The sequence below is a fragment of the Anolis carolinensis genome, chromosome 1 (genome assembly GCF_035594765.1).
Source record: "Anolis carolinensis isolate JA03-04 chromosome 1, rAnoCar3.1.pri, whole genome shotgun sequence".
Taxonomy (NCBI): domain Eukaryota; kingdom Metazoa; phylum Chordata; class Lepidosauria; order Squamata; family Dactyloidae; genus Anolis; species Anolis carolinensis.
The window spans coordinates 5,024,979-5,047,842 of NC_085841.1; the positions used below are offsets into that span (position 1 = coordinate 5,024,979).

At 40.2% G+C, this 22,864-nt stretch overlaps 2 protein-coding genes across 12 annotated transcripts in view; one reads left to right on the forward strand and one right to left on the reverse strand.

The window, feature by feature from the left end:
• ints9 (integrator complex subunit 9) overlaps positions 1-12,509 on the reverse strand; it is a 102,379-nt gene extending 89,870 nt beyond the window's left edge. Inside the window, exons 1-2 of the mRNA XM_003225925.4 lie at positions 12,389-12,509; positions 1,460-1,587 (exon numbers count right to left, since the gene is read on the reverse strand). Of these exons, the coding sequence (XP_003225973.1) occupies positions 1,460-1,587; positions 12,389-12,397 (137 nt within the window). The 5' untranslated portion in view covers positions 12,398-12,509. The remainder of the gene's footprint in view (positions 1-1,459; positions 1,588-12,388) is intronic.
• Positions 12,510-12,686: 177 nt separating this feature from the next.
• Positions 12,687-22,864, forward strand: part of hmbox1 (homeobox containing 1) — a 117,265-nt gene continuing 107,087 nt past the window's right edge. For 4 of the 11 annotated variants that reach the window (XR_507253.3, XM_062968809.1, XM_008118573.3 and 1 more), the window contains exon 1: positions 12,688-12,858. The gene's annotated coding sequence lies outside the window, so the exon portion shown is untranslated. Of the gene's footprint in view, positions 12,859-12,887; positions 14,248-14,277; positions 15,673-22,864 lie in introns of those variants that run through there. The other 7 variants (XM_003225927.4, XM_008118576.3, XM_008118577.3 and 4 more) reach the window with 5 other exon arrangements.

Sequence of the window (22,864 nt, forward strand, 5' to 3'; positions counted from 1 at the left end):
ACAAGGGTGGGAACTGGAGTAGGTGTCCTGTTTTGTCTTTCAAGAACAACCTTAAAACACTGTGGTAAGTAAATGAAAACTGCTTTACTTCAGCAAAACATAAAGTACAGCACATTCAGTAGAATAATGCAAAATGAGGCAAGGAAGTCTTAGGGTAAACACAGTTCTTAGTCTCTGTTAAATTCCCAAATCAAATAGCAATCTTACTTCAGACAAAGAAACAGCAATAAAACCTTAGGAGCAGTTTCCCAGATGCAGACTTGAAGCAGACACAAGAGGAGCAGAGTCAGTTTGTTACCCGCAAGAGCTGGCTGCACCTGCTTCTGCTTTATAGCCCTGAGTCCCCTCACAGCTGCTAGGGCTAATTACTCAACTGCATTTTTGGCAGCTATTCTGGCTGAACGATGTCTCTGCTCTGTTTCCTTTCACCTCTCCTGAAATGTGGGTACTTGCAAAATCTCCTCCTCAGATTCCAACTCACCCTCAGATTCATGAACACTTTCCTGCTCCCCTTCCTCTTCTGAAGAAGATGAATCCCTAACAGTAGGGCCTTTCCGATGGATTGTAGAGTTCGTGCAAGTTTGTAATAGGAGATGTGATCACAAAGATAGACTGGACCTGAGCCGTTTAGGACTTTATAGGTAATAACCAGCACTTTGAATTGGGATTGGACATTTATCGGCAGCCAGTGGAGATGTTTCAATAGGGGGCTAGAAAACCCAGTGATAGGGTCATCTTAGAGTCAAAATAAGTCGGAAATGACAAATTTATTGCCAGCAATTGGAAGAGGCATTTCAATTTTTTGAAAAAGCACAAAAAGCCGAGGAAACCACCACAGATCATGGAGAAGAGGGGTAAAGCCACCAGGAGAACATAAGTAAACCATTTAAGATTTTGGCTGATTCTGACTGGGGTGGGGGCCTAAGTAACAAAAATTCACTGTGCTGAGGAATTTTGTTTCATTACAAGGATTTGCTTCTAGATGCATCGAATGGCTTGCAGGTAAGATGATAAACTTAGAAGTAGAATATATATATATGTATGTCTGGCATGCCTGCACTTTAGATCTGCCTCCCATTTATCTTTTCTTGCATGAAGAAGCCAGAAAAAATGACAGATCTGTGACCTCACTTGTGCTGAGCTGCTACTGCAATGCTTTACTGAAGCTTAGAATAAATTATCTGGAAAACCGAATCGATAAATCCATAAAACGCTTTCCGTCTACTGAGCCAAAGGACGTTATTTTGATAAAGGGAATTTTTAAGTGGGTAAAGTCTATTTATGCTATCGGATGATACTGCGTGCTCACGCGAAGCCTCTTCTCCTTTAACCTGGCTCTGGGCCTCTTCCAACAGCACCGTCATTTCCCTACCCTGCCCTTTCCGATTCTCCCCCATCCCCTCCTTCCATAAAATGCATTTTACGAAGCATAAAAATACACTCGGGTATTGGGGCATACCTTTGGACCAAAGGCAAGGGGAGAAAGTTGAGCGCGGAGGTCATGTCCAGACCACAGTCCAGCATGATGGTAGTGGATTTGAACTTCAGAACGTTGCATGGTAGCGTCGGATGTCCGGACAAACAGTACTACAAGAAAGAAGTCAGGCCAAATCAATGAGCAGCATTTAAAACAGCTTCCAAAATCCCAAAGCATTCACATACCTAGATGGGAGAAGGAAGCAGTTCCAAAGCCCTGTCCCAAAAACAAATATCTTTTAATATTTGAACAATCCATGGTCGTGGTGACCACCCAACTGATTCACAAAGATTCATAACGAAAATAACTATGTTGTGGACATCACAGAATGGTGGAACTGAAAGTGATCACCAGGATCATCCAGACCAACCCCATTCTGCCATGCAGGAAGATCTCATTGAAGACTCCCAAAAGATGGTCAATCTGCATAAAAAACTCCACAGAAGGTTGTAGAATGAATAAGCAGGTTGCATGGGTGAATAACAACAGAACTGTAGACGTTGTGAGTACAGTGATGAGGATGACATGAGTGTTAATATGGCCATTAAGAAACAAACAGAAGCAAAATGGATAGATAATATAAGCATGGGCGAACTTCAGCCCTCCAGGTGTTTGGGACTTCAACTCCCACAATTCCTAATAGCTGATTACAATGTAAACAGATACTGGCAAAAATTCAACGTCTTGTTACAATACAATGAGACAACATACAGACTAAGGCAAAGGCTTTTCCTTTAATTTCTGGCTTTAGAGGCAGTGCTCATCTCTGGCTCTTCTCCATTTAAAAGCAAAGGAGCCTGTGTTGTCACCTCCTAGATGTGTGACCAGCATGACTGCTTGGAGCGTCTTTATGCCTTTCCCACCGAAACGGTACCTATTTATCTACTCATATTTGCATGTTTTCAAACTGCTAGGTTGGCAGGAGCTTGGGCTAACAATGGGAGCTCACCCTGTCCTGCGGATTTGAATTGCCAACCTTCAGGTCAGCAGTTTAGCAGCACAAGGATTTAACCCATTGCGCCATCATGGTCCCTTATAAAGGCAGTAAATGTTGGAAATGCAAGAAAAAATGTTGGAACATTTAACCATATATGATGGTCTTGGAAAAAGACCCAAAAATATGGACTCAAAAACATGAAAGAAAAAATTGTTAAAATAATGATGAAACCAGAGTTTAATTTAATTAAAATGCTGGACTATCAACTGGGGGAAAAACACAGATGATTATGACTATATAATTACTACAGCAAAAAACATCTATGCCCAGAGATGGAAAAAGAACAGCAATCCCGATGCAGGAAAAATGACTGAAGTTTTGTGAATGAGCTAAGGAGAAATCACGGCCAATTTTAGGAATGACTGGGACTCATTTGTCATTTTCTCACAGCAAAGATGGGGACAAACTTCCAACTATCGCTTTTCTGCTTGAGTGTTATTAAAAGTAGAAGGTCAGATATGTAGTGATATTTTAAGGGAGTAGTAAATAAGAAGTAAAAATCCAATAGTCAACAAGTGTAAGGTTTTTTTGTTATAGATTTAGTATGCTTTTCTACAGGTTAGGATGATTGTTTCAGATGTATTTTGTGTTAATTGTTGGAGTCCAGTTTTATGCATATCAAGAAGAGCCATTTTTTTTCTCCTTGATTGCTTTCTGTAACTCTTTTTTCTGTACCTGTTTATTTGTATTTCTGTAAGGTAAAGGTCTCCACCTGACATTAAGTCGTGTCTGAATCTGGGGGTTGGTGCTCATCTCCATTTCTAAGCGGAAGAGCCGGCGTTGTCCATAGCCACCTCCAAGGTCATGTGGCCAGCATGACTGAATGGAGTGCTGTTACCTTCCCGCTGGAGCAGTACCTAATGATCTACTCATATTTGAACATTTTTGAACTGTTAGGTTGGCAGAAGCTGGGGCTAACAGTGGGAACTCACTCCGCCCCCTGGATATGAACCGCCAACCTTTCGGTCAGCAAGTTCAGCAGCTCAGCGGTTTAACCCGCTGCACTACCAGGTATTTCTGTACTTTTCAATATAAAAATTAATGTTAAAAAACCCATAAGCATGAGTGTCCATTTAGAACATTTCAGCTGTCAGACGCTTGGGGATACCCTTAAGAAAGAGGCATCTTCATGCAACCATTTAAGCCCTTGCATTGTTGCTAAGTGGGAAAGCATTACCCATCATGAAAAACACAAAGGACTGAGGGAGAATAATTCTAGGTCCAAGTTTTCCAGCACTTACTAGAGAACCCTCGGAGATTCTCATTATGCCAGTATATTTAATGGTAAACAAATTAAAGTGTGGTGTGGATGAAAGAGAAAACCCTACAATACAAAGAGGGTGAGAGTGAAGATAAGGAGAGCTTTCCTGCATGAAGAATGAAACCACTGTTGAATGCTTTCAGTTTTTGATGAGGATGTAGAAAAGGAGACAGTTATGCATCTCTTTAAATATTGTTGGACTATAATTACTTTCTATAGTCTAAGCTGGCTAAGGCTGTTGGAACCTGAAGAGTAACAATGCCTAGACAAGTACTGAATCTTGTTGTAAAACTCATCCTGTAGTTGATCCTCCAGATATTTCAGATTATTATTATGATATATTTATGGTATTTATACCGTTTTTCTCTCTTGACCGACACCCAAAATATCTATAACTCCTACAATGCCTTACCATGCTAGTTGGGTTTCCAGGCATTAAAACCCAATCTCAGAAGACAATAGAGCCCACATCCATGCTATAATTACATCCTTCCTTTTCTAAAACTTATTTTAAACTTATTTTTAAAAAATTACATACAACATTTTAAATAGAAAAATGCAGATATGTCCCTGGGACTGGTATCCAGTTTCATCTATGAACGTTCAAAATAAAGTCTTTCTAGACATTTTCTAGTTCCCCCAGCAAGACTCTGCAATATTCCTTTCATTTGCAAAAGGGTTAGCTATTGTCTGTGACTTAATGTATTTATGCAAAGTGCAGGAACTTATACCCCACAGATACAGCGGACATAGTGTAATGTGTAGTATTAGTATTATTATATTTATTTATACCTCACTTTATCTCCCCTGAAAAGGACTCAGTGCAGCTTAACATAAAAGCATCAGCATAACAATTAAAAAGAAATATAAATATACGAACGTTAAAACAGGATTGCTGTGGATTTTCCGAGCTGTATGGTGATGTTCCAGAAGCATTCTCTCCTGCTGAAGTTTCACCCACATCTATGGCAGGCATCCTCACTGGTGAGGTCTGTCGGAAACTAGGCAAGTGGGGTTTATATACCTGTTGAATGTCCAGGGTGGGAGAAAGAACTCTTGTCTGTTTGAGGCAAGTGTGAATGTTGCAATTGATAACAATGATTAGCATTGAATGGCCTTGCAGCTTCAAAGCTTGGCTGCTTCCTGCCTGGGGAATCCTTTGTTGGGTAGTGATTAGCTGCCCCGATTGTTTTTTGTCTGAAATTCCCCTGGTTTTAGAGTTTTTTGAATACTGGTAGCCAGATTTTGTTAATTTTCATAGTTTTCTCCTTTCTGTTGAAACTGTCCATATGCTTGTGGCTTTTAATTGCTTCTCTATGTAGTCTAACATGGTGGTTGTTGGAGTGGTCCAGCATTTCTGTGTTCTCAAATAATATGCTATATTCAGGTTGGTTCATCAAGTGCTCTGCTATGGCTGACTTTCTGGTTTAATTAGTCTGCAGTGCCTTTCATGTTCCTTAATTCATGATTGTTGTCTAGTTTCCAACAGACCTCAAATCCTCTGAGGATGTCTGTCATATATGTGGGTGAAACATAAGGAGAGAATGCTTCAGGAACATGGCCATACACCCTGGAAAGCTCACAGCAACCCAGTGATTCCGGCCATGAAAGCCTTCGACAATACATTAAAACAGGATTAAATATAATGAGTATTAAAAAAATTCCCTGCAGCCAGTTCCAGTGAGCAATCTGGCTGCAGCTCTTTCACCAGCTGAAGTTTCTGAGCATCTTCAGAGACAGCCCCATGTAGAGTGCGTTACACTGCAGGCAGGATGTAACTAAGGTATGGACCACCACAGCCAGATGTAACTTCTCATGGAACCTACAGAATTGGTCAACAAGTTTTTATTGTGCAAAGAATGTCCTCTTGGCCACTTCCAACACCTGGGCCTCCAGGTTCAGTGCCATGTTCTGGAGGACCCAAAGCTGCAGACCTGTGTCTTCAGGAGGAGTGTGATCCCATTCAGCACATGTTGGGTCCCCATTCCCTACTCTGCCTTCCAACTGACCAGGAGTACCTCTGTCTTGTCTGGATTAAGTTTCAATTTATCCAGTCCATCACTGATGACAGGCACTGGTTTAGGGTCAGGACAGATTCCTTGGCATTAGGTGGAAAGGAGTAGTAGAGTTGGGTGTCATCTGCATATAGGCGGCACCGAACCCCAAAACTCCGGATGATCTCTCCCAGTGGTTTCATGGATGTGTTGAACAGCATGGGGGACAAAACGGAACCCTGAGGAACCCCACAGGACAACGGCCAGGGTCTGAACAGGAGTCCCCCAGCACCAGCTTCTGGGTATGGAAAGACCCAGTCCTTCAGGAAGGACCGGAGCCATTGCAAGACAGGGCCTCCCAGTCCCATCCCAGCGAGACGACCCAGGAGGATACTATGGTCAATGGGATTGAAAGCCATTGAGAGGCCCAAGAGAACCAACAGGGACACCCTCCTCCTGTCTAGCTCTCTGTGGAGGTCATCCACCAAGGCGACCAAAGCTGTCTCTGTTCCATAGCCAGGCCTGAAACCAGACTGAAATTGATCTAGATAATCTATTCCATCCAGACATCACTGGAATTGGGAGGCCACCACATGCTCCAGAACCTTGCTCAGAAATGGAAGTGAACAGTAGGAAAAGAGGAAGACCGCATTATACATAGATGGACAATAAAGGAAGCCACTGCTGACCGAAGTCTGTGAGACCTCAGCAGGGCTGTTGAGGAATGGGTGCCTTAGAGGTCTCTCATTCACATTATTGTCAGAATCATAGTGTTGGAAGAGACCCCAAAGGTCATCCAGTCCAACCCCCTGTGCAAATTAGGGCCCTCCAGGTGTTTTGGACTTCAACTCCCACAATTCCTAACAGCCGGTTAGGAATTGTGGAAGTTGAAGTCCAAAACACCTGGAGGGCCCAAGTTTGCCCAGGCCTGTTCCACAGTATTGAGCCATGGCAGTTTGAGTGACATCAAAATGCAATGAATGAATGCAGCCAAAGCCTTTTGGACTTCATTCCCCAGAAACCCTGCTCATTGGCCTGGGCAGCTGAGGCTTCTGGGAGCTGAAGTCCACCAAATGTGGCGACCTGGAGATAGTGAAGGCAGCAAAGATCAAGAACAAGAACAAGAATAACAACAACAACAGCAACAGTGAGTTTTCCGGGCTGTATGGAAGCATTCTCTCCCTGACGTTTCTCACATACCATCCACACTTGTTTCAAATAAACAAGAGTTCTTTCTCCGACCCTTGACATCATTCCACAGATATATAAACCCCACTTGCCTAGTTTCCAACAGACCTCACAATCTGGAGGATGTCTGCCATAGATTTGGGTGAAATGTCAGGAGAGTATTCTTCTGGAACATGGCCATACAGCCTGGAAAACTCACAGCAATCTAGTTATTCTGGCCGTGAAAACTTTCAACAGCACAATAACAACAACAACAACAACAACAACATTCTTGGTGACAATATAACCCTGGTCCATGGCATTTGTTCCCACATTTCTGGCCTTGTGCCTCAGGGGGAGAAAGGCCTAATTAAAACCCATTAATTAAGAGTCATCCCACCAATTAGTGCACGAGTTGCAAAATTAAAACCACAAATGTAAAGAGGGGTGTGTGTGAATCATCTCTTCCAACCACATTATTATTATTATTATTATTATTATTTAAAATGTGCCAGGTGTTGCAAATTTAAAAAGAAGTGTATTTATTTACTTCATTTATATCCTGCCCTTCTCACCCTGATCGGGACTCAGGGCAGCTCACAACAAGGCACGGTTCGATGCCAAACATAAAATACAGAAAAATCAACATATTCTTTAAAATCACATAATTAAAACATATCAATCTTAAAACCATTATTTAAAAACCACACAATCCAAAACATATTCCTGGAGTCATTCTGGTTGTCAATGACATTGTTCATTATTACACTGAGAAATCATTATTGCACTGAGAGCCATTGTCCAGAGGTTTGGTCCCAGGGTCGTGGCGCCGGCTGGTTAGTAGCCAGCTGCAATAAATCACTATGACCAAAAGGTCCTGAGTTCAAGGCCAGCCCGTGTTGGAGTGAGCACCCGACAATTAAAATAAAAAATAGCCTTGCTCATTGTTGATCTAAGCAACCCGTAAGACAATTGCATCTGTCAAGTAGGAAAATTTAGGGACTGCTTATGCGGGGAGGCTAATGTAACTGATTTACAACACCGGATGAGGAAGTACTCCGTCAAAAAGGACTCGTTGTCACAGTGGATGATGAAGCAGCAGCTCCTCCTGTGGCCAGAATCAAGCATACCCTCACAAAAGCCAGAAGCTGGGAAGTTAAATAATCTCTGTGTGTCGTTTGTCTAATGGCATTGAATGTTTGCCATATATATGTACATCGTGATCCGCCCTGAGTCCTCATCGGGGTGAGAAAGAAGGGCGGAATATAAATACTGTAAATAAATAAATAAAATATCCATGTCTTCACTTACTTCTTGAAGGCCAGGAGAGAGGGGGATGATCTAATTTTCTGGGGGAGGGAGTTCCACAACTGAGGGGTCACCACTGAGAAGGCCCTGTCTCTCATCCCCACCAGTTGCGCCTGAGAGAGGAGTGGGACCAAGAGCAGGGCCTCCTTGGATGATCTTAACCCTCGAGGTGGTTCATACAGGGAGATATGTTTGGACAGGTAAGCTGGGCCAGAACCTTTTAGGGCTTTATAGGCTAAACCCAGCACTTTGAATTGTGCTCGGTAGCAGACTGGTAGCCAGTGGAGTTGGTGCAACAGGGGAGTTTGTGTTCCATGTATGTCACTCCAGTAAGTAGTCTGGCTTCCGCTCAATGGACTATTTGAAGCTTCTGAACAGTCTTACACAGCAACCACACATAGAGCGCATTGCAGTAGTCTATTCTATGCTAACCTGAGCATGGACTACCGTTCTCAACATGACTTCCCAAGGTACAGGCACAACTTGTGTACAAGTTTCCCTGGCCACAGCTGAAACCTGGGGTTCCAGACTCTGCAATGAATCCAGGAGAAGTCCCAAGCTGTGAACCTGTGTCTTCATGGGGATTTTAACCCCATCCAGCACAGGCTGTAACCCTATACTCTGTTTTGATTAACCAAAAGTATCTCTGTCTTGTCTGGATTTTATTTATAAAGAAGGATGTGTGTGTGTGAGAGAGAGAATAATCTTTTCCTCCCACATTTTATTATAATTATATTATTATAATTATTTCTTTTATTATTTAAAATGGGGAAGAGTTGCAGAATTAAAAGCAGAAATATAAAAATGGAAATATGTGTGTGTGAATCATCTCCCCCCATTTATTATTATTATTTACTTATTATATTTATATAGATTTATACAGTTTATTTTATAATATTTATTTTATAATATTTATTTTATATATATAATATATATAAACACAGTAGAGCCTCACTTATCCAACATTCTGGATTATCCAATGCATTTTTGTAGTCAGTGTTTTCAATACATCGTGATATTTTGGTACTAAATTCATAAATACAGTAATTACTACATAGCATTACTGCGTATTGAACTACTTTTTCTGTCAAATTTGTTGTATAACATGATGTTTTGGTGCTTAATTTGTAAAATTATAACCTAATTTGATGTTTAATAGGCTTTTCCTTAATCCCTCCTTATTATCCAACATATTTGGTTATCCAACATTCTGGAGGCCTGTTTATGTTGGATAAGTGAGACTCTACTGTATTATTATTTCTTTTATTATTTCAAATGAGGAAGAGTTGCAGAATTAAAAACAGAAATATAAAAACAGAAATATGTGTGTGTGTGAATCATCTTCCCCCCCACATTTGTTATGATGATTATTATTATTTTACTTATATTTATATATATTTCTACAATTTATTTAACCTTTCCCTCCCACATTTTATTATTTTATTATAATTATATTATTCTTTCATTTATTATTTATTATTTAAAATGGGAAGAGCTGCAGAATTAAAAACAGAAATATAAAAACAGAAATGTGTGTGTGTGAATCATCTTTCCCCCCACATTTATTATTATTATTATTTACATATATATATATACACACAATTTATTTATTTTATAATATATATTATATATAGTACTAGCTGTGCCCGGCCACGCGTTCCTGTGGCGAAGTATGGTGGTATGGGAAATAAAGTATTGAGGAATTGGTGGTAGTTAAGGTCAAGGGTAAAGGTTTTCCCCAGACATTAAGTCCAGTCGTGTCTGACTCTGGGGGTTGGTGCTCATCTCCATTTCTAAGCCGAAGAGCCGGCGTTGTCCGTAGACTCCTCCAAGGTCATGTGGGATGACTACATGGAGCGGCGTTACCTTTCCGCCGGAGCAGTACCTATTGATGCACTCACATTTGCATGTTTTCGAACATCTGGGTTGGCAGAAGCTGGAGCTAACAGTGGGGGCTCTCTCCGCTCCCCCAATTCAAACCTGTGGCCTTTCAGTCCAGAAGTTCAGCAGCTCAGCGCTTTAACACGCTGCGCCATCAGGGGATATTATTTCCTAAAGGTTGTGAATATACAATATTTCTGATTGGTTTTTTTGTTTGTTGGAGGCAAGTATGAATGCTGCAATTAGGAAAAATGATTAGGATGTAATGGCCTGGCAGCTTTAAAGCCTGGCTGTTTCCTCCCTGAGTGAATTTTTTGTTGGGAGGTGCTAGCTGGCCCTGATTGTTTCCTGTCTGGAATTCCCTTGTTTTCAGAGTGGTGTTGTTTGCGATATTTTATGTGCGTCTACTGTCTGTGGCCCTGAGAAAACAGAGGATTTTCCAGACTTTGATGATGGGAATACTTTGTTGGGAGGTGTTAGCTGGCCCTGATTGTTTCCTGTCTGGAATTCCCTTGTTTTCAGAGTGGTGTTGTTTGCGATATTTTATGTGCTTCTACTGTCTGTGGCCCTGAGAAAACAGAGGATTTTCCAGACTTTGATGATGGGAATACTTTGTTGGGAGGTGTTAGCTGGCCCTGATTGTTTCCTGTGTGGAATTCCCCTGTTTATTTACTGTCCTGGTTTTAGAGATTATATTGTTCTGCATTATTCTATCCCAGTAATTATTTCATATTAAAGTAGAATCTCACTTATCCAACATTCGCTTATACAATGTTCTGGATTATCCAACGCAGTCTGCCTTTTCATAATCAATGTTTTTGTAGTCAGTGTTTTAAATTCATTGTGATATTTTAGTGGTAAATTTGTAAATACAGTACAGTAGAGTCTCACTTATCCAACATAAACGGGACGGCAGAACGTTGGATAAGCGAATATGTTGGATAATGAGGAATTAAGGATAACCCTATTAAACATCAAATTAACTTATGATTTTACAAATTAAGCACCAAAACATCATGTTAGACAACAAATTTGTCAGAAAAAGTAGTTCAGTACACAGTAATGCTATATAGTAATTACTGTATTTATGAATTTAGCACCAAAATATCACGATATATTGAAAGCACTGACTACAAAAATGCGTTGGATAATCCAGAACGTTGGATAAGCGAGTGTTGGATAAGTGAGACTCTACTGTAAATACTACATAGCATTACTGCGCATGGAACTACTTTTTCTGTCAAATTTGTTGTATAATATGATGTTTTGGTGCTTAATTTGTATAACGATGACCTAATTTGATGTTTAATTGGCTTTTCCTGAATCCCTTCTTATTATCCAACATATTCACTTATCCTGCCGGCCTGTTTACGTTGGATAAGTGAGACTCTACTGTATATTTCTAATCTTATATTATCTGCTCAGAACTGGATTATCTGAGGCCCCTTTTTCACAGCTGTATAAAATGCAGACTGAAGTGGATTATATGGTAGTGCGGAGTCCAGATAATCCAGTGCAAAGCAGATAATATAAGATTATAAATGGGTTATATAGCTGTGTGGAAGGGCCTTGAGTCTACACTGCCATATAATCCAGTGCAAATTAGATAATCTGTGGAAGAAGTCTAAGTGAAGCCTAAATCTGCCTGTCCCCTAACTGAAACCTGGCTGTCCCTTGGTTGCTAGGCAACCAAGTGGGCAGAGATTAGCCCTCTAAACTGGCAGCAATTGGATAAAAAAAATTATTGCTCTCCCTCTAATTAGGACTTTATACTTCTTTTCTTTTTGTTGTATCAACCTTGAGGCGTGGATGATGGGTTGTGTTGTCAAATTTTGAGGTTGGGGGGCCTGTAGTTTTGTTGTTTTGTGAATTGCCGTGATGCCATCACTCTTTTATATATATAGATATTTATTGAGTGGCAGAATTAAAAACAGAAATATAAAAATAGAAATAGGTATGTGTGTTAATCATCTTTTCCCCTCACATTTATTATTATTATTTTACTTATATTTATATATATTTATACAATTTATTTAAGTTATAATATATATTATATATTGTATATTTATTGAGTTGCAGAATTAAAAACAGAAATATAAAAATAGAAATAGGTGTGTGTGTGAATCATCTTTTCCCCTCACATTTATTATTATTTTACTTATATTTATATATATTTATACATTTTATTTATTTCATAATATACATTATATATAATATATATTTATAAGATATATTTATATCCTCCCATATTATTATTTTATTATGATTATTATTTAAATCCTCCTATAAACTCCAAAACTCACCAGCTTCATGCTTCACTCCAGGCTCTGTTTGGCATGGACGCCTCTTCCTTCCTATTTCCCAACCGGAAGCCCTTCCCGAAGCATGCTGGGAAGTGTAGTCCTTTCCTCAGCCTGCTAATGATTCAAGAGAATGACGTCATGGGCGGCCATCTTGTCCTGCCAGCCGCAGAGCGCACCGGGAAGCGTAGTCTCTACTACCTCCTAACCCCTCCTTCCTTCAACCGCCTTCTAATCTGCGAAGGCGAAAGGCATGCCGGGATAGGTAGTTCTCAGCCGCGACTAGACGCCTGCACCCTAGGGGAGGCGGGACTACAAGTCCCAGGGCCTCCCCGCGGCGGCAGGTGGGAGCTTGGATGTTGATATCAACATGGCGCTTGTCAGGCAGACAAAGGCAGTCAGCCTGGTCTGATTGAGGGCAGGGAATCTTCCTCGCAACTTCTTCTCTTCAAGGCTCAAGAAGGAGGCGCAAGGTGAGGCCCATTTTATTCTAGGACAGAAGAATCCTTTTGGGGGGAAATTTCAGAGTTTTTCTTAAAGGAGATTTTGAAGGAAAAGGCTTCTTTTTCTCCCTCAGAAAAGGAAGAACTTATCTCTGTGGTAAGGTATGTTTTATCTCTTATTTGATCCAGTTGGAAGGATTTCTCTTGTGTTTGTCTCCAGTGGAATTTGGGGATAAAAGAAAAGGAGTGATTTGGAAGAAAGTGGCTCATTCCCAAAGTGACTTTGGGTGAAAATGTCAGAGTTTTTGGGAGGAAGGACAAGAAAAGGTTAGTTTTCCTTATTCTCTGAGGAAGATAGACTTCTTTTGAACTAGCTATTTTGTGGATACACACACATACATACATACATATAATAGCTATTTATTTGTTATCTGTCCATCTATCCACCTTGCAGGGGAAGATTTGTTTTCTTCCTTTCAGAGGAAGGAGACTTCTTTTGAACTAGCTATTTTGTGTGTGTGAGATATATATATGCTAACCTTCCATTGGGAAAATAGCTTAGAAGTTATAATATATCTATACTGTCTATCTATATTACATATATATTTATGTCTCCCCTTTGCATTGGAAGGTTTGTTTTCTTCCTCTCTGAGGAAGAAAGACTTCTTTTGAACTAGCAATTTTGTGGAATATTTATATAGTATAATATCTATCTATATCTATCTGGATTGTATATCTATATATATATATATACACCCTTTGCAGGGGAAGATTTGTTTTTTTCCTCTCTGAGGAAGAGAGACTTCTTTTGAACTAGCTATGTAGTATAATACATATTTCTCTATATCTGTCTTATATACTTTGCAGGAGGAGGTTTGTTTTCTTTCTCTCTGAGAACAGAGACTTCTTTTGAACTATATTTTTGTAGGTTTTATTTTTGTTCTATATACAGTATGTATGTATTCCTTTGCAGGAAATAGAATACAAAAGGGTTATTTTCTTCCACTCTGTGGAGGAGACTTCTTTTGGACTATTTATTTTGTAAGATTTTGTTCTATTTATTACATAGGTATGCATGCAATTTTTTTGGAGGGGAAGTTTTAAAAGACAAGGAGGCGGCTGGCTGCCTCCCTCCCTCTCTTTCCCCTTGAAATGAATGCTGTCGGGCAAAGAGATGGAGAGGAAACGTCTCTTTTGGGCGCCTGCTCAAGATCACTCTCCTAGTTGCCTCTTAACTCACTTTGAAGGCTCTTCTCCTGTACAGGAAGGAACTGGTTTCTTTCCCTCCCACCTCCCCGCCTGCAAAATCTGACATTATTAAGTTGTGATTGCTCTTTTCTGCATCCGCGAGACGGAAAGAGAGGGGATGGCGGTGGCTCTTCTAGGTTAATTGCTCCGAAAGGGAAAACAAAAAGGAAGGTATGATCATTGTCTTGGATTCTCCCAGCCATCTGGAGAGGCTGGGCTCTTGTCGCGGATACTCAGATAACGTGAAACTCGGCCAGGGAGAGTCATCTCAGTCTGACGGACAGGATTGTTTCCCAACAGATTGGTTCTTTCATAGGTCAAGGTGGCTGTCCCTCAGGGCATGAGAAAAGTCAAGCAGGGACATACTTGGTTTGTATGTCTCCTCAGTTCTGTGTGAATAACATCAGAAAAGTGTCTTGCTTTTGATGGTTAGTATTTCCAGAACTTGGTTTGGAGTGACGGTAGATTATTTGTGGCTGATTATTCTTTTCTGCTGCAGAAGACATCACATTTCTGTCTCTGTTAGGAGCGGGAAGATAATGTATTCTGTCTTGATGGCCTTGAAGAGCAGTTGTTTTTTTCTTGATTTAAGCAGTCCTTATCCAAATGGCTGAAATAATTATGACTATATTTTCTCAATTCTAAGGTGGATGCTTTCCCTCATGTACAATCTTCTAAAAATGGGATGTATTTTAGAATCATGGGTGCTTTTTTATATATAAATAAAGCTTTTTCTGTTGGCATTACTGAAATTAGTGTGTCTTACAATTGATGGTGTCTTAGAATCGAAGAAACATGGTATTATTTTTGAGGAGCGAGTGAGGGCTTTATGCATGCTGTATTTTATCTGGGAATTGATTCCAACCTTGAATGCAATGATTGATGCTCAGCTCACAGGCAGCCTTTACTGCTGCTTCATTAGACCTAAGCTCCTGGTTTTAACTAAACTTTAATAGCTCTGCTGCTTCCCGCAGCACACTTAAACCAGGTGAAGACTTTTGGCCTGATTACCTTATGGGTTGGACTACCTGTGGGTTTTTTCTAGGGTTTGGGCATGAGAATTCCAGTATGTAAACTATGTGTGTTTAGAAATTGAGATGGTGGTGGCATCGAAAAAGGGCAGAAAAGTGGCAAGGGAGGGCTGTTGTGAGCTGAGAGACGGGGTGTTCCAGAATCTGGCATCCAGAGTGGGAGGAGTCCTCTTGCAAGCAGGAAAGTATGACAAGTGGGACCTGAGAACTATCTTGCATCCCAAGCTTTGCTGGGATGGGTTCCTTTGTAGCAATGTTGAGTTAAAGGGGGGAGTTTAAAAGGGAGGTATGTGAAAGTTGGAGAGCCTTAAGGGTGACCAAAATTACCTAAGGTTTGGAAACCAAGCCCAATTAGAAGCTGCTTGGGGAGCTAGGTATGTTTATGTTTGACTCACAGGAAAGAAGGCTGAGAGAAGGGGACATTAGCCATGTTTAAATATTTGAAAGGATGTCACATTGAGGAAGGAGCAAGCTTGTTTTCTGCTGCTCTGAAGACTAAGACACAACGGAGCAAGAGAAATCAAACTGAGAAAAAGAGATTCCACCTAAGAAGAACTTCTTGAGGGTAAAAATTGTTCGATAGTGGCTTATGCTGTCTCTGAATGAGGTGAAGCTTCCTTGCCTGGAGGTTTTTAAACAGGCTGGATGCTCATCTGTCAGGAATGCTTTGATTGTATTTTTCTGCATGGCAGGGTTGGATGGATGGCCCATGTGGTCTCTTTCAACTTTTTGATTCTATGAAAGGTACAGATGTGCTGTTCGAGCATCTAAAACAGGAGACAAATGTGTTTCTAATACATCTAATACTGAACTGCTTGAGAGTTTTGGGATATTCTTCCTCTGTTTTCCACTTTTCAGAAAGTTGTGTATATGTATCTGCCTTTAGGTTAACTTACATCAATCCTATGGCTTTCATATGGATTTTTTTTTGTAAGGAATGTATATAGATCTGTGGTTCTCAACCTTTTTTGAATAGGGACCACTCTCCAACATGAGTACCTAAATAATAATACAAAAGGCTTACGAATCAATGTTTGGTAAACTTTAGATTCGGTTTGGTTATTTGGGGTGCTAATTCAGAAAAATGCATTTGGATAGACCACATCAGCTCTAGTTTCTGATACAGAACGTATGCCATCTAGTAGTCGCCATCTGCTTGCCCACAGAAAACCATATTTAATAATCTAGAGCTGATTTTCCCTGCATGTCTCATGCACCTTATTTTAGATCCTGCAGCCCACTGGTTGGGAACCACTGGTATAGATGGTTTTATCATTTGCTTTCTCTGAAACAGAACTGACAGCACCTGGCATTCATTGACAATCTCTCATCAAAGTATTAACCAGCATTAACCCTGCTCAGCCTCCAAGATCAGACAGGAACTGGTGCCTTTAAGGTATTTAAAGTGAGTGCCCTAACATTTGAATGCTAGGGATCTGAAGAATCTTTCCATTATGCATGTGTTTATTTTCCTCAGCAAATGTTTTATGTCAGAAAAATGAGGAAAGAAATATAAGATATACATAGGAAGGTTGCAAACTGTACACCATTTTTACCTGGATCCATGGCCTGTGTTTAAAGGAAGATATTGTAAGATAGGAGCCTTGTTAACAATAGTATAGTCCGCTCTGAGCAGTATCGTGAAAGGGTAAGAGATGGTTAGTGTTATAATTTATGATAATTGTATTTTTACTGCTTGGAAAATGGAGAGGTGTTTATGAGATTTTCTGCCTGATGTAATGAAATAATGAAATACCTTGACTTGCTTTAGGATACTGGTGAACAAAAAGGAATTGAAATATCTAGGACTTGCCCCAAACCTTGCCTGGAAACACCTTTGGTTTTGAATCCATATTTGATGTATAGTAAATTTGTTGTGGGCAAATTAATGAGATCCGGCATGGTTGTGGCACCAATGGCTTTAAGCTGTAAACTCTGACATGCCGAATCCCATTTTTTATCCTATACATAGTTAACATTGTGCTGTTCTATATAGGACTAAAGAAGTTTTTTTTAAAATCTTCCATCTCAGGGTAGAATTGGGCAGAGAAAGTGTAGAGCTGGGGACCTTGGGACTTTGCTCTACAGATCTTATTCTCTCTCATAACTTATCCACATAGATTCCATTTTTCTAGATAGCCTTTTGGAAGGGGGAGATCTGCAGAAAGTGAGCTGGGTTTCACACTTGTTTCTCAATAAACTTTTTTCTGCACAAGAAGACTGGTGATTCTATGACTCTATGCTTAAAGACACAGGGAAGACGTGACAGACACATAGTACCTTGTGCATAGAAATTGCGTTTTGGATTGGCAAAGAAATAGCAGATGGCTTCACAGGGTAGGAATGAATTACTAGTGGGACTGGCATAGATGTACCAACATTTGCCTTAATATTGAATTAGACCACTTTGACTATCTTCTTTGACAGGCTGTGGCTATCCGTCACTTATTTATTTATTTATTTATTTTTATTATTTAAACTTATATGCCGCCACTCCCCTAGGGCTCGGGGCGGCTTACAAGAAAGGCTAAAATCTAACAATTTTAAAAACATCTTTAAAATAGCTTTTAAAAAAATGATAATCGGAGGTGCCAAACATGGATCTTTTCACAGGTAAAGTCATTTAAAGTGTTGATATAATACAATTGTAATGCTTCTCCTGCTATAGGGATCTTGTTGTTGTGTGTCCTCAAGACATTTCCAGCTCATGACAACCCTAAGATGACCCTCTCTTGGAGTTTTCTGGAGCCAAGAGTGTGTGACTTGCCATGTTCTCCAGAGTTGTCCAGAACTTAAAACACTATACTATGTTGAAGCTCATAGGCATCTACATCCCTTACATCTCTCTATTTAAAGAGATGACCATCCCATCTCCATTTACAGACTTCTGACAGAGAGGCCACTACCTTTCAAAGTAGTCCATTCCACTGTCAAAATGTTCTTCCAAATATTCCATTAGAAGGTTTTCCCCCCTTAGATTTTGGATCCATTGATTCATGACTTGCCTTTTGGAAGAGCTTACTGTTCACAGCTATTGCAGTGTCCATTCTTGTTCCTATTCAGCTGGTATGAATGACCATGACTTTTTGTATGCTGCTGATTTCTGGCGAAAGGCTGCAGTGAACTGTATGAATAAACAAGCTGTCTGTAATTCTCCAAAGAGAGAGAGAAAAAAAAATCTAGTTAATTGTGAATATGTTTTCGCGACCTTGGGAATTGTACCTAAAGGCCATTGTTTTCCAGGATGTCTGGAAACTTCTTCTGCGCTTGTGGGAAATTTACGTTTTTAAAAATCTGATGGATTTGAAACGATTGTGTAACCCAAACTAGCAAAATCTGATTCTTGCAAATTGTAATCTTATATGTCTCACTCGAGCTTTAGTTCTATCTCACCTTTCCATCCTAAGCTAACTGTTCGGATAAAGATTTGTCTTTCATTGCTGTTGGAGTTGGGATCTTCTAGAAGGCACCCATTTGGGAAACGTTGGAGAATATTCTGGGGGGGGGGGGGAGGCGCAGGACTGAATAGGATGAATAGCTCAGATGGAATCAAAGGGACCTGTGAGATTCTTAAAATTTGAGTTCCCAAATTAGATTTGTGAGCTTCGACAGTGTACAAGTGAGAGTAGAAGTTTTAACACGTTTCCTCTGAACTTCGTCTCAACCCCCGTCCCCCATTTTTCTATGAATTCTTTCTTTAACACTCCCATGTCTCTATCCCAAGCGGAATGAAGTTGTGAAGTGTGCATTTATCTAATATCCCACCTTTATTTCAATGTGGAAACTTGAGCAGCTTGCAACATAGCTTGAAACAACATACAGCTAAAAATATCACTCCAGTATAACAAAATTCTTTAAAATACACACATACACACAGATAAGCTGTCCTATGTAAGCAACAGTTACTTAAAATGATTTAAAGGGGTTGAACACATAACAGTGAGAATAAGATGAGGCATGAAAATATACCACTGATCTAACCATGACCTAACTTGCATTTTGTCAGCTCTGCCTTTCTTGCCTCCTGCATCTCTTGTTTTCCTCTGGTTTGTAACTGCAGCTATGCAAACTCCTTGGGTCAGGGAACATCTCTTGTTTATGTTGAAGTGTTGGGCATAGATGATTCAGTTGGAATAATCAATACATTGTATTTGGAATGAACAATTCCCTTCCCTGAGATAAGAAAAGTTATTTCTGGACAGTGGTTCCCAGAATCTTTCAACCTGGAAATGGGTTAATTTGTCATCCAAATTACTCTCCCAAACTCTTTTCATCCCTTGTTATTGCATGCCTTTGTGTGGTTTCTGACTTATAGAGACCCTAAAGTGAACTTATTGTAAGTTTTTTGTGTTTCAAGATTTGTTCAGAGAGGATTTGAGGTTGTTTTCCTCAGAGGCTGAGAGAGTGTGACTTGTTCAAGGTCACCTAGTGAATTTCCACAACCAAGTGGGGATTCGTCTCCAGAACTATTGTCCAGTGATCAAACCACTATGCCACACTAGCTTCCTCTTCTCTTCTCTAGAGAGACTCACTGGATCAGGCTGAAATTCAGTCTAAGCCATCATGTCTGTATCTCTCTGCCATTTTTTTAAAATCATTTATTTAATAAGCTGCCTTATTGGGGAAAGGGCTCCTTTGACACACGTGACTACCCAAAAGAATTTAAAATGCAAACTGAACTCTGAAATACAGACATTAAAGGGAAAGCTCCATACTTTTAAATATTTGAAAAGATGTCATGTTGAAGATGGAGCAGGTGTTCTGCTGCTCTAACGACCAGGACACGGGGTAATGAATTCAATCTGCAGGGGAAAAAAGATTCCACCTGAATAGTAGGAAAGACTTTCTCTTTATAAGAGACATTTGAACAGTGCAATATTCTGTAGCTTTGCAGTCTGGTGGAGTCCCCTTCTCTGGAGGCTTTTGAACAGAGGCTGGGAGGCTATCTGTCTGGAGGACTTTGATTGTGTCTTCCTACTTGGCAGAAGAAGGTTATGCAAGGAATGTTAAGAGGAGGCTTGTCATTCACTTCCTGGGAAATAGAGCCTAGAACAGTGGTTCTCAACCTGGGGTCCCCAGATGTTTTTAGCCTTCAATTACCAGAAATCCTAACCGCTGGGATTTCTGGGAGTTGTAGGCCAAAAACATCTGGGGACCCCCGGATGAGAACCACTGGTCTAGAGCAAAGCTTCTTAAACTTTTTCCACTCGCAACCCCTTTCTGCCTGACACATTTTTATGTGACCCCTAGTGCTCAGCCATATAAAATAGGTACAAAAATCAAACATGTACTAATAAGAAATCAGCATTTGCAAGGCTTGCTAAATAGGCTGATTTTCCTTTTTATGGGGTATAGCTGAAGCATTTTCTACGGAGTTCACCATAAAGATTGCACATCATTGCTAACAATTTATATAATTGTGGTATTCAGAAACCTTTCATTGTTGCCCAATTTTTCGTGACCTCAGTGTTGAGCAAAGAGGTTGAGACTCACAGCTGTAATAAGTTGTGGCCTAGAGTTTTCCTTGGTGGTTCCTTTATCCGAGTATTAACCAAGCGTCATCCCTCTTCTGAGATTAGACAGGATATGATTCCCTCAATATATTTATGCTCATGTGTACCTTACTGGTTGATTTTCTACTTGGAACCACTGTACTGCCTTTGTTGGATTTTACTGTAAATTACCTTGCACATTCATTGAAAGGATGCACCATCAGAAATAAATAAAGATGGATGCAAATTAGTTGAAAATGTAGACATTGAGAACGTGGCTTGGAAAGGCTGTGGAAGTCACTTTTGTTGTGTGTTTGCAGGAGTGTGGTGGACAGGCATCGATCAAGTATGCATTAGATATGGATATCCAATGTCTGGGCAGATGACCTTCTGCCTGTGTGGGCATGGACTCAAGATCATTTAGCATAGATTTCTTATCTCCATAATGTGCTGGAGTGGAATTATACAAGAAAGATGATGTCCTGAATGAGCAAACTGTTCTTAGACCAGTGAAATTCCCCTGATTTTCAGTGGGGTTTCCTACAGAGTAACCTCATTTGGGATAGCAGCTGCTTGGACATGCTTTTTGACTATGTATTTTTGGGACAGTCCTTTGCCACCTTTTCATCTCTTTGTGCATGTCCTGTATGATAGGAGGGTGGTTTGCCTCTTTTGATGCCGTCTTGTGTCATTTTAACAACTGTGAGTACGGACCAAGGAGATGATATCATCACTCGAAATTAATCAGCACGGAGCATAAAGCAATGTTTTTCCCCTGCACGTCATCTCTGATCCAGTGCTTTTGAACAAGAGCAGGATTACAGAACGCAGTCTTGTCATTGTTGTGTTAAAAGTGCTGCATTAATAACTGATCAGAGGAAAGAAAGGTGTTCTAGGTTTGTTAATGAGGTTTCCCTTTTTAATTACCTTACCTTTTCTTTTGACAGAAACAGTGCAAAGGGGGTATTTTGCTGGATGCTCCAGCAGCAATAGCCAGTTCAAGTTGCTTGTAACAGGAGACGCTGAAGAGGAGAAGAGAGAGAAAGGAAATCTGCTTGCTCATGGACTCACTAAGTAAAGGGTTTGATTCAGTTCTGTGATAGGAGAAGCTCATTTCTGCAGCAATGGTCCCAGGTGTCCAATCTTTGCACTGTTCCTTCCTGGGAGTGAGAAGCTGGGGGTCAGCAGGCTTTTTTTCCAATGGCTATCCCAATGGACATCAGTAAAATGCTAGTCTCATTTCTCAAGGATAATACAGTGAGGGTTGAAGTCCTTAGCCACAGAAGCAATTGTCTTTGTTCAGAGGTTGGAAATATAACTTATTCAGTTTGCTTAATCAATTTATTTCCTGGGTTAGAATCATAGTGTCCTAGAATTGCAAGAGATTCCTAGGACCATCTTTGGTAACACAGGAAGACACAATCCAAGCACTCTCAAAAGGTGGCATCTGGCTTATGTCTAATAAATTTCAGACAAGGAGATTCTTCTACACTTTGAGGCAGCAAATTAGAGGCTCTTCAGGCTCAGAAGTTGTTGCCTGTTCTTGTATGTTCGGAGATTTTCATTTCTAGCCAAGCTGCTTGAAGGAAAATTCTGGGAGTTTCAGCCCAAATTCTGGTTACATCTATCTATTTATTTAAGTTATATGTCACCTCTCTACCAGCTCAAGCTTCAGGAATTCAGGGCAACTTAACAGCAAATTAAAACAGAACACAGGAAGCCCTCCCCCACCTTATCTAATGGGTTAGGGACACGGTCGCTGTCAGAAAGTGGGATCAGTTGAAATGAGAAGCCCAGGTTGTTTTAGCTTGCGTTTTGATTTCTGTAATGACATATGTCATTTTTGAATGTTGATAAAGCTAAAGGAGGCTCTTCAAGCTGTTAAAAGTGATCCAAAAAGATGTCAGCTCTAGTCATCGGCAAATCATGAGACTGGACACACACATGGTAGTAGTCCCAAGCTTACTTTGTAGCCAAAAACTGACAAAAGATGAGACCTCTTGTCCAGTTGATGGAGCAATGGTTTTTTTTAATTGCTTCAATTTTTTTAAAAAAATGTGGACTGCTTTGTGAAGTACCAGGCGTTAGCCGATAGGAATAGAAATGTCAGAAGCAGCAAGGTTAAGAAATCAAATCAAGATTTCCAATATCTCCAACCATTAGCCCCACAAACAGTGGGTTTCAGGGTTCTGGGGTCCAGAAAAATAACATTTCCAAGTTGTGCTCAAGCACCTGCTTTCTATGTGAACAGAAGTTTCCGAGAAG